This window comes from Mirounga leonina, unplaced genomic scaffold (assembly GCF_011800145.1).
Source record: "Mirounga leonina isolate KUSES-001 unplaced genomic scaffold, KU_Mleo_1.0 Mir_152, whole genome shotgun sequence".
NCBI lineage: Eukaryota > Metazoa > Chordata > Mammalia > Carnivora > Phocidae > Mirounga > Mirounga leonina.
In genome coordinates, this window is record NW_023270380.1 from 6,870,143 (window position 1) to 6,882,792 (window position 12,650).

At 44.2% G+C, this 12,650-nt stretch overlaps 1 protein-coding gene across 2 annotated transcripts in view; it reads left to right on the forward strand.

Annotated features, from left to right (window-relative positions):
- LOC118012940 (ectodysplasin-A receptor-associated adapter protein-like) overlaps window positions 1-12,650 on the forward strand; it is a 131,356-nt gene that overhangs the window by 51,914 nt on the left and 66,792 nt on the right. Inside the window, exon 6 of one of the 2 annotated variants that reach the window (XM_035008523.1) lies at window positions 6,166-8,071. The exons of the other annotated variant lie outside the window; for it this stretch is intronic. Coding sequence (XP_034864414.1) covers window positions 6,166-6,548 — 383 coding nt within the window. The 3' untranslated portion in view covers window positions 6,549-8,071. Of the gene's footprint in view, window positions 1-6,165; window positions 8,072-12,650 lie in introns of those variants that run through there. 2 annotated transcript variants of the gene reach the window in all.

Below are 12,650 nucleotides of genomic sequence, written 5' to 3' on the forward strand. Positions count from 1 at the left end.
GCTCTTCTTAGGCTGCCCAGGGGTTTCTAATTAGACTATAATTGGACTATTTCTCCATGACACATTCTTCATTCATTTGATTGACTCAACAAATATTACTGAGTGCTTACTGTGTGTCTGGGATGAAGTGGTGACATTAGATATGAAAGTCTCTTTCCTCTTGGAGTTTATATACTAGTTGGGAGTGACAGACAATAAACAGAAATAAGTCATTACATATGGTGGTAGGGTGTGCCTTGAGGAAAATAAACGAGGGTAATGGGATTTTGCCTGGCAGGGGAGGATGCTGCTTTAGCTAAGAAGGTTCACGGAGACCTGAACAATGCAAAGGAGCCAGCCATGTGAAGATCTGAGGACGGAAGACTCCAGGGAGAAGAGCTAGCTGGTGTAAAGGTCCTGAGGCAGGCCTGAGCTTAGTGATCTAGGGACAAGTGTGGGCAGGGAAGAGCGATAGAGAAGGAAGTGAGCTGAGAGGTATCCGCAGAGGCCAGACTACATAGGGACTCTTTTCTTCCCTGTGTCCTTAAAAAAAAAAAAAGAAAGACCTATCATTTCTACATAAGACCTGACAAAAATGCGTTCACATCCTTTATCACATTTAATTCATGAGATAGAGAAATTATCATTTTCATTTTATGGATGAGGAATCTGAAGTCTGTGGATGTTAAATGCCTGGAGAAGGCAAGCTCTAAGAGGTTAGAGTGCTGAGATTTGATGAGCCCCACATGACACAAGTCGGAATGATGCAGGATCAAGGGCTCCGTGCCGGGCTGGTCGTACAGTAGCCCTTCCATAAATGACAGTTGGTGTGATGAAGAGACACTGAGAAATCCGGCGCTTCCTCCTGTGACAGATTCTCCCCGAGTGTAAGCTGGTACTCAGGCTAGACTCACAGAGAGCGAGTCTTCCAGGGCTTTGGCCTCTAGAATAAGAAGTCGTACATTAATGGTGTGTTCCATTCTGGCTTCTCATCAGCAGAAGATACACAAGTCAGGCATCAAAATATGGCAAGTAAGGACCCTCATTAGCGAATCTGAGTGACTTTTTATACATAAGTAACTTCCTTTCTGAAATAGCCCTCTCCTCTCCTCCCCCAAATCTAGAATCAGTCCATTCTGTTGTATTTTTTTTAAGATTTATTTATTTTAATTTTTATTGTTATGTTAATCACCATACATTACATCATTAGCATTCTGTTGTATTTTAAGACCAATGCTGTATTGTTTTCCACCAATATCTGTTTATCGCCAGGAGACACCAGCAACCTTCCCTTTCTTTTAACTTTCTCTCTTCAGGTCCTAAGATTCATCAGACAATAATAAGAAGTCTCTAAGGGGGCGCCTCGCTGGCTCAGTGGGTAGAACATGACTCTTGATCCCAGGGTCATGAGTTCAAGCCCCACACTGGGTGTAGAGATTACTTAAAAATAACAAGCTTCCCTTGTCTCCTGGGAGAAAGCATAGTTCTTATTCATTCATCTGGCAAACAATTTCTGAGCTTCAACTGTACAGCAATCCTTTGCTTGTTTTTTGAGAGGCATCAGATAATAATCCCATTTTTCCCCATTTCTGATGAAAGCTTCTTTGGTCTTCTCTCTCTCCCCACAATTGTTTCTTCCCCAAGGCATCACCTAGCCTAGCCTTTTATGTGCACTATTACATGATAGGTGTTTAAAGCAGGGCAGGACAAAATATATTTGATACAAAACAAAACAAAACATGTTTCTCCTCTTAAGTCCGCCAGAGAGCTAATTATAGTTTATGATTCTAAAAGGCAGCTTTAAATTCACTAGTGTTGGCCGTTCGTGGAGCTTGCAGTTCAATAAACAGTTTGTGGTTTGTGTCACGGAAAATACAAAAGGAAAACATCGATAGATTTTTGGCACATCATCTATTTTCAAACAAATTAATAAATCCTCAATATAATTGTTCAAAGAAAAGCTTCTCTTATACTAGTGGGCTTAAAGGAGCTTCACAGAAACCTTACTGATGTCTTTCTTCTTCTTTATATTATTTATTATTATATTATTTTTAGTTTTCTTCTTGACACCAAAGGGGAAAACCTTGCCAACAATGAATCTTACAAAGGTGGTACCAGAGATCACTCTTCGGCACCAATACACTTAATTCTGGTCTTCGAGATTTAAATCCTCCTTTCTTTTTCTGTGACATCTAAAAATATTTTTGAGGTATCCAAAGAAACACAATCATTATTTAAAAAATTAGGAAATATCCATTGGTAACATTTTTGTTATAAATGCTTCCAGACTTTTTCTGTGTCTGTGACCATATAATATATGCTTTACATGGATATGAATTATTATATTGTCTTTTGGTCTTTTTAAAAAAGATTTTATTCATTTTTGAGAGAGTGAGCAGGGAGCCTGCCTTGATGTGGGGCTCAATCCCGGGACCCCAAGATCATGACCTGAGCTAAAGGCAGACGCTTAAGCGACTGAGCCACCCAGGTGCCCCTACTATATTGTTTGTTTTTACAAAATCAGAATTATACATACTCTTTGGTAGCCTGCTTCCTTGGCCATTTGATGGAATATTGTTCATTTGACCCTACCTTTAAATAAAAGCAAAGAAAATTGCAGGATTTCCCTTATACCTTTCTTTTAGTAAAAAATCACCTTTACCATTACAAAGTTCACTTTTTAAATAAATAGATTTCTGTCCCATTGTGCTGCTAAAGCTTTACTTTTTTTTTAAGATTTTATTTATTTGAGAGAGAGAGAGAAAAAGAGCATGAGCAGAGGGGAGGGGCAGAGAGAGAGGGAGCAGACTCCCCGCTGAGCAGGGAGCCCGATGCGGGGCTCGATGCAGGGCTCGATCCCAGGACCCTGAGATCAGGACCTGAGCCGAAGGCAGATGCTTAACTAATGGAGCCACCCAGGCGCCCCAAAGCTTTACTTCTTAATGCATCATTATTAATATGGCTCAAGAACAGCTATATTACATAGAAATGTAATGCAACATTTTTAAACTCTAAGTTGTAGAGCACACTGCAGAATGATCTGGATCTGTTCTCAGGGCATTTAAGGTGTAATGAGGAACTAGAAAACCATGCAGAATATCTCACCGCAAGGGAGAGTCAGGAAATGCAAACAAAATGATGGGATTCTGAATGAGGCAGCATTCTGGGCCACAGCCGGGGAGATTTCATGCAAGGGGTGAATCTGAGGTGGGTTTTATAGGATGGATGAAGTTCAGCAGAGGGAGTCCTGCGAGAGGGAGAGGGAGAGAAGAGAGAAAACTGATCAGAGAGAAAACATCAGCAAAGACATGTGGAGGCAGAAGAATATGAAGCCTGATTTTCCCACCTGTGAAATCGACAAACATTTTTCACTCGGTGCTAACAAAGGTCAAGTGAGATAAGCGGCATCACTGTTCCCTGGTTGGAGTGTAAATTGGTACCACTTTTATTTCTGGAAAGCACTTTGGGGCACATGCATTGATAGTCTTAGAATGCTCATACTTTGGGGCCTAATAATCCCATTACTGGTGCGATGAGTATAGATGTGGCCAAAAATATATATGCAAGGGTCTGCATCAAGTTGTTCCTCTTAGTCGTGAGAATTGGAGAAAACCCTAAATGTTCAATAGTTTATACAAAATCTGTAATGGTATATAATTTCCAATTTTTCTATCCTGCGCTTTATTAGTCTTTTAATTAGTCTGAGGTAGGCTTTACAGGATGGATGAAGTTCGGGGAATGGAGTAGTCCAGCTGGTCTGGAGCACAGATTGTATTTAAGGAAGTTCTGGGAAGGAAGACAGGAATTGTAGCATGGAGAGCTTCCAGTGGAGGTCACGACGTGTTCACTGGTTGAATACAGTGAAAAAGTCTACAAGGACACCGAGGGAGCTGTGTCAGTAGGGGGGTCAGGGTGCTTTTGATGCTTAGGGGGAGACACTTAAGTACTGTTTTAGGTCCCCTGAGTTGAAGATGTCATCTGGACATCAAGAGGGGCTTCCCAGTACTCAGTTGTAGAGCCCAGAAGAGCAAGCAGGGCTACTCACTCATTTGTTCACTCATGCATTCACTCACTCATTCAATAAACATTGCTTACGCATTTGCTGTATGTCAAGGGCTGTGTGGGGGGTCCCACAGATTCAAAAAGAAGGGGCCTTACATTTTAGTGGGAATGTGTGGTGGAGGTTGTTGGGAGCGGAGGAGGTGACCAAAGGGAGGGAGTGTGGGAGGGGAAAGCTAAGAACAGAACTGGAGCACTTCCTTGTCCCTCTCAAGGATTTGGCAGCGAGCGAGAGGGGCTGGGATCTCAGCACGTCAAGTGATGGGGGAGGGATGCAGCTGGGACATGGTGGGCTGGGGCTGGGGGTTTGGGGCTCGGCTGTTGGAAGGAATCTTCAGGGAGGATGCACCCTGCCATGCAATAGTGTCCAAAGGGGCAAAGGAGCCTTGGGCCCAGTCCAAGAGGCAGCCGTATCCAAGGGGAGCTGGTGTGAGGTGGGCATTAGAAGCCACAGGAGGTCCAGGTAACCTTCAAAGTCAGGTGGGAGCCTGCTTATTCATGTAATACATTGTGTTGGTTACCACAGAAATAAAACACCACTGGAGAAAGTTTGGAAAACAGAAACAATCTTACGGAATTAAGATGATAGCTATTACTATTTTTGTGCATTTCCTTCCATAATATAGAGTTTTCACAGTTCTAATGTCAAGGACACACATTCTTTACATCTTGCATTTTTCACTTGAAATTACAGCACACGCATTTTCTGGGTCGCTACATAGTCTTCATAGTTACTTAAATAAAATTCCATCAAGTAGTACAATAATTTATCCCACTAGTCCCTCACCTTTGGCATTTATTTTAAAAAAATGGATGATAAAGATAAGACTGTAATTAAAATCATTCATGTGTATACATATTCTAGATTATCTCCTTAGGCTGGATTCCCAGAAGTTATGTTAGTAGGTCAAAGAGTAGGAGCAGGATTTTCATGGTTCTTGTCACCTTGTCATTTGTGCTTGCCTCCAGATGGCTGGTTCTCAACCTTCAGATCACCGAAGACACTCCTTTTTCCCAAATTCTTTCCTTTCCTAAATTGGGAAGTCCAGGGCTCAGTATAGTAAAGGTCATTGTAACCAACCTCCCAGAATTTTCCAAGTCAGTGATCTCTCACGTAGCCTTTAGTAGTTAAAATCCCTGGTCAGAAGGGTCAGGAGCCTCAGTGCTGATGCAGAAGTTAAGACACTCAGGTTGCCATGTTGTGCAAACACCACTTAACAACTTAATCATAAATGACTTGCGAGCACTTCTTCCCTACTCCTTCATTCCCCCCCCCCCCCCCCCCCGCAACATGCTTCCTTGTATTGATGGAAGATGGAAGATGACTGATGGAAGAATGTTTGCCCTTCCTCTGGGCTGGGGCTGTGCCCTTCTTGGTGAGGCTCAGCTCAAAAGCCTCCTGTTCTTCCATCCCACGGTGCACACCTCGGGGTGTTGGCTCTACTTCAAAGGCAGAAGAAGTGAGGTGGGTGAAGAAAACACAGATAAAGGCAAAGGATGATAAGGTGGCCATAAATCTCAAAAGTACGTTTTCTGGCATTATCAATTATCACTCCGTTTCAAATATGCATTTGGAGTGGATATTCCAGTTTTCAGTGTATGTGTGTTTAAAGGCCTTTTAAAGAACTGTGCAATCCTTTATACCCCAACGTGCTGTGTTTGGCATTAAAAAGCTGTCAGGGCTGACTTGTATTTTGGAAGGGGTAAGAGTGGAGGTTCAGGCAAGTATGGGCTGGTTTACTTGTGGGACAGTGCAGTGTGACTCCCACCGGGGACCCGCCCCCAGAGAGAGCCCTGCTCCTCGGAGCCCAAATGCCAGCCAGCAGTCTCGCAAATGCCCAATGTGAGACTCAGAGAGTCTCCGAAAGAAAGGGAAACTGGCTGTATAAAATCTTACGAGTGCTTCCAGCAAAGCCACCCATCCCTTGGCTGTCAAGAACGCCACGTTCGTTATGTGAGCCTATGGAAATGAGTAACCTGAAAGCATCTATGAGTATCTGTAGGATACGCTGTGTTACACTCTCATCGGTGCTCTTGGCATTTGAGCAGGAAAATCAAGGACGGGAGAGATGGACGCGTGCGTTCGCTTTCTTGCTGACCTGTGGGCTGTATTGCTTGTTCCTGCAGATATAAGCAAAGGCGAGTCCTGCAAGGAGAACTGTACTTGTCCCGCCTGCTCGCTCCGGGCCCCGACCATAAGTGACTTACTCAATGATCAGGACTTACTTGACGTCATCAGGATAAAGCTGGATCCATGTCACCCTACAGTAAAAAACTGGAGGAATTTTGCCAGCAAGTGGGGCATGCCCTATGATGAACTGTGTTTCTTGGAGCAGAGGCCTCAGAGCCCCACCTTGGAGTTCTTGCTGCGGAACAGCCAGAGGCCAGTGGGCCAGCTGATGGAGCTGTGCAGGTTCTACCACAGGGCCGATGTGGAGAAGGTCCTGCACAGGTGGGTGGATGAGGAGTGGCCCAAGAGGGGCCGTGGAGACCACCCCAGGAACTTCTAGACCTCCGCTTCTTCGTACTGGCCTCTTTGGACCTTGAAACAACCACAGGTTGAGGATCTGTTCTTTTTTTTTTTTTTTTTTAAGAGTTTAGGATAAGGACACGGAACCGTGGACATTGGTTTTCCCCAAAGCTGGTGGTTTTTTTGGAGGGGTAGGTTATGTTTTGGTGGCGGATTTTTGTTTTAGTTTTGCACCTTGGTTTTAATTTAATATTTGAACCTGGAAGCGGGAAAGATACTTTGTAGGCTCCTATAGGGACCGGGGCCAAAGTCTACAATCGGAGTGGATTCATGCCATGATGAAAATAAAATTATCCTCTCCCTTCAATGCTGTGGAAGACTGAAATAAGAACTAAGCTTGTTGATGGCCCTAGTCGATCGTCATCCATGGGATCCTTCATGATGGACAGCACTCCAACAGCTGACAAGAAAACAGCACAGAGAAGTTACCTTGTTTGTTCCTTTTTCGGTCATAAAGTGCTTAGGTGAAGTAGCAGGGTACTGGTGTTATGGGGCCGTACCTTCACACCATATGTGCCATCTCTTTTATGCAAATACTTTGGTAATCTGTGCACTATCAAAAATGTCATTTGCTCAAGCATTTTTGGAAGAAATGCAAAATTGGTGGTGGGAAGAGAGAGTCAGGAATCGGGGGGAATAAGGACCTTGGGCGTGGTGTTTGACAAAGAGAGTACACAAAATGCCCTTTGTTACCCAAGACTTTTTAAAAATTAGTTTAATGTTTACTTTTACATCTTTTATATACGGCTGAGTGTTTCGCCCCTGAGATCAAGCTCAGTTAAGAAATAAATAAAAATCACCTGGCCCATGGTTGCAACATAACCACTCTTCTAGCACCTACTATCCCAACTGGAAACAGGCCACTTGTAACAAGTACTACATAGCGGTTTAGCCAAGAACCGGGAATCGGTATTAAAATCCAAACTTCAAAGGATTTTAAACCAAATGAAAAATTGGGTCCAAACAATATCTGGTGTTCTTATTTGATGGCTTAAGGGGAGGTAAAGTGTGGAGGATGGGAGGGTTTGTTACTGGAGAGATCCGATATTCTCGATTTTTTGCAGGGTAACAGATACAAGGTAAAGCCTTGGCTTGCTTGACAATTTCATAAAAGCGCTATTTGGTTTTGGCTGTGGGTTCAGACAATTAAGGCACTTCTTTCGGTTTGGTGGGATTCTGTCCACATCCCTGATTAAAATAAGCAAAAATGACAAAGAGCATCAATTGGAGTACAAAAAAGATTAGGATTAACTCAAAAGAAAATTATTTTCTCAACCACTAACATAGTTTTCCACGAACAGTTTTAGCGGGTTTTATTAGGTTGCTAATATATACAGTCAGCTTCGCTATCAAATGTAAACTCCAAACTAGCAAAATCTACTACAGAGATTTACTCATCACTTCTCCTCCAGGGTTCATCACACCCAGCTCATCTCACTTGTCTGATTTATCAGATAAATGTCAGGTTTATCACACGATGTATTTAAAGGAGCAGCCGGTAATAAAATGTGGAGATTTTTAAAAATAGGTTCTTCTGCAGTTGATGTCCAATGAGGGGGTTGTTAAATAGTTATTGTCAGCCATGCTCCAGGCACTGTACAGAAGTCATTAAAGGGGCTCTAATCTTCTAGGAATTTGATTTTTATGTTCCATGTTCTCATTAAGCTACACGTGACACGCCCCCCCCCCCATATGTTAGCCCAAAATGTGCTGGGGAAAAATATAGAGGAGCTTTCGGTATTTGTTATTGACAACACTAGGGAAAAGGGTTGTGATTATTCAGTGCGGCATGGTATGGACCCCTAGCAGGGGATGCTGTCACCTTGTGTCCTGCCACCCTTGGGATACAAGGAGGGGATCCCAGCCTGACCAATGTCCTGCTGACCGCTGCCTGGCCAGTGCCACAGAAAATCCCTCCCCTCTCCGTGCTGCTGGGGAACTCCATCTTTGCACAGTACCCTCCTACCCATCTCCATCCTGGCAGAATCGTCACCCCAGCTCAGCACCAGGCTGCAGGGGCTCTGACCAGGTAGAAGCAGGGGGAGAGCCCAGAGGGAGGGAGACGGGAGGGAAAAGCCCTTTGGCTCCCTTTCTTCAGCCAGCTCCTCCTTCCTCCCGCCTCTTGGCCTCTCCCTACCCCCCAGACAGAGACCCAAAACAACAGGTGGTACCTCCAGCCCCAAGCCCAGCCATCATTCCCATGGCGGCGGGGGGGAAGGGGGGTGGGGAGGTCTCCCTTACTTCCAGAGACTTCCTCTGCCTCCAACTCACACAGAACAGAGGTGCAATGGGAAGAAAGAGCCACCTGAGGGAGGAGAGGATTAGAATAATACCACCCTACTACCCTGCCCTCCCTCCCCTCCCCTGCTGCCTCACCAACTTCCCTGGTTTCCCCCCCCCTTCCCAGCTCACTGTTCCAAGCCACGTTCCAAGCCACTGAGGGCAGGTCACAGACCGCCCTCAGTGGCTTAGAACAGTAGTGGGCGGGGAGGGGGGGGTGCATCTAAATTTCCATCCAGTAGGGCCACAGCTGCAAATTTTAAAAAATGTTTAAGGTCCTAATATCCCAGATGTTAAATCTGGGAAATAGGTGAAAAATTTTCCCATGGAAACATGGTTATACATGGGGATTAGGTTCTTTGGAACTGTCAGTTCTAGATTTCACAAATTCCTGAATTAAAAGTTTTTTGTAAGCTGGTTTGGGAACACGGGTCCCTGTAGGCACTGCTTCTATGGGACAGATTTCCAAACTCAAACTTCCGATCTCAAAACAGACTTTTTTTTTTACTTTTATTTTATTATGTTATATTAGTCACCATACAATACATCATTAGTTTTTGATGTGGTGATCCATGATTGTTTTTGTATAACACCCAGTGCTCCATTCAGTACATGCCCTCCTTAATACCCATCACCAGGCTAACCAACCCCCCTTCCCCCTCCCCTCTAGAACCCTCAGTTTGTTTCTCAGAGTCCATAGTCTCTCATGGTTCGTCTTCAAAATGGACTTTTAATGGAATTTATCATTATATGTATTTTGAACATGGCTATTGTTCCTAAGTGTCTGTGGAACTGACCTTTGAGTTGGATCAAAAATGCGAAGACAGAATTCAGGGGATTCGGGTACAGGTGGAGCGGAGTGGACTCCTTTACTGTCAAATTCCGGAATCCAGGAAAAGCGCATGACCACAGAGTCCCACCCCTCATCTCCCCATTTGGCATCATTGCTTCCAAAGTCCTCATTGCTAATAATTTCCCATCCTGGCTATGAAAGCTTAAAATTCCCATTTATAATTGCATGGGGGCAGTGCCAGGGTAGGCGGGTTTTTTTTTTAAAATAGGGGAGTTGACATGACCATGCTGTTTGAATTTGATTCTACCATTATTTGCACCTACTGACATCTCTTATCGATTATCATTTACCTTATGAAAAGTTTCAATTATTAGAAGTATGATATTAGCAGAGAGAAATTTAGCCAAAAGTTTTTTTTTTTAATTCAAATTCATTTGGACTCTAGGCTTCGATTAAATGTAGGGTGACTTTTGTCTCTGTTACATTCAGGCATAGCAAAGAGTAATCCTCGACGGAAATAGAACCAGAACACAATTGCATAATAACCCGAAATACTTTTTAAGTTAATTTTCAGCAAATAAATACTGTAACAGTGGGGCGCCGGGGTGGCTCAGTCAGTTAAGCGTTGGACTCTTTTTTTTTTTTAATTTTTTTTTTTAAGATTATTTATTTGAGAGAGCGAGAATGAGAGAGAGCACATGAGAGGGGGGAGGGTCAGAGGGAGAAGCAGACTCCCTGCCGAGCAGGGAGCCCGATGCGGGACTCGATCCTGGGACTCCAGGATCATGACCTGAGCCGAAGGCAGTCGCTTAACCAACTGAGCCACCCAGGCGCCCTAAGCGTTGGACTCTTGATTTCACTCTTGATTTCGACTCAGTTCGTGATCTCATGAGTCACGGGATTAAGCCCCGTGTGGGGCTCCACGCTCAGCAGGAGTCTGCGTGAAGAGTCTTTCCCTCTGCCCCTCCCCCGAGTCGTTCTCTTTCTGTTTCTCTACAATAAATAAATCTTTAGCACAAATACCGTAATAGCATAAATATGGGAATGGAAAGGAAGGAAATCACTGAATGATTAATTGATGAAATAACTGTTAAAATGTAAGTTCATTAATACGTAAGAGTTTTTCTCATTATGTGTTCCTAGGGATCTTGGTTAAATTGACCATGCTGTGAATGAAACAGCTTATGATGAGGTCCTTTTGCCATCGGAAAGATGAAATCACTTTAGCTGCCTTCCAGGATATAGCCTTTCAAACAGCACTCGCATACTGCAGTGTTACACAGCGAGGCTTTATGCTATGAACGCAATGTATTTGCTTGCAAATGTGAGAAAGGGGAACAAAGCTGCAATAAACACCACGCACACACAAGACACATACACACGGAGGAAGACTCGCCAGAGAGACTCAAACAAGCCACGCTTTCCTTCAGTTGTAAGGTTTAAAATGGTTAGGGCTTCAGTTGTTTGCCACGATTGCCCACTGATATTTCTAGACACCCCGTGTGGACAAGGCACCCATTTTGGCGGCACCAAACAACAATCATTCAACAACATAGAAAATTTGCCGGAATAGACAAAAAGATGGTACGGCTCAGGTTCTCCTCGAGAGTAATTTTTATGCGGTACTGCCCTCTGCTGGAGTATAAAAGCAGCACACACATCCTTTCTGGTTTGGGGGCCGTCCTAAGACCAGCCCAGAACCAACCTTGTATTCATTATAGGTGGTGGTGTAGAACCCTTACAGGTAGGCCCAATAAAAGATGGCAAGAGCCCAGTTATTTTCCAAATTGAGAAACAGAACGAGGCCGGCATAACTGAGATGAGGGTCCAGGAGCCCCTTTATCCAGGTCAGTTGGGTGACCAGTCTGCTCTACGAACAGGTCCATGCTCTGGGAATTAAGTCAGTAAGACTTTTCCTCCATGTAGTTCTAGAGTTAGCTATCTGTGGATGTTTGGTGTTTCTCCCTTTTGACTTAGCGACGCTCTTTCATATTCAGGGAAGTGGCCGTGAGCAACAGTGGGTTTCGTGTAAAAGGCAAAGGGATTGCTCTCCCTGAGTTACAGCAGACGCCAACCACGAGCACAAGCTTTCTTCTTCCTCTATAAGTTATAGTATAAAAATATGTGCTTTTAAATACAACATTCACAACTAAAGCCTAGCAGATTCTCTTTCCCTTTCTTTTCTATTTATTTAAGATTTTATTTATTTATTTGACAGAGAGACAGCGAGAGAGGGAACATAAGCAGGGGGAGAGGGAGAGGGAGAAGCAGGCTTCCTGCCGAGCAGGGAGCCCGATGCGGGGCTCGATCTCAGGACCCTGGGATCATGACCTGAGCTGAAGGCAGACGCTCAACGACTGAGCCACCCAGGCGCCTCTCACTTTCTTTTTTAAAGCAATAGATGTTTCATTTAGTTTTGAACCAAGACCACATCCTCCTTTCCTCCTTCTAACATTCTCCACTTCTGCCCTTCCTGTTCTATACTTTTCCTCTCCTTGGAGTCCATGTTTCTGCTTTGTATTGCTTACCTTAGAGCTGTTCACTTGTTTCTGAGTCATATTTCCTCGCTGTGCCCATGGCCCTCTCCCTCCTAGCTACGGACTAACATCTGCTTTCTTTGTTCACTTACATATGCAGGAACAATTTGTTGGATCATTTTTCATATTTAATGACACTTTGGGCCTAATAATGTTAAAACCTTTTCCTACCCTTGTAACTGAAACATACATAACTACACATCGCCCAAAGAAGTGATGAGAAACGTTCACCCTAATTTGTTGCATGATTTCCTGCTTGGGAATTCAGACTCACCCTTGAAGTCTGTGCACTTGGGTATAAATGGATGAGGGCAAGTCTTGCTTCCCGAGTGTGTCGAGAAGCTAAACCATGTGCTGGGCCCACTGGAGCCTTGGGGTGAGTGGGTGCCACAGCTGGAGAGTGCTCGGCACTCGAAGCCCACAGCAGACGAGAGCCTGTTCTCTTTTCTCCTGGGGCTGTGCTTTGCTGAGG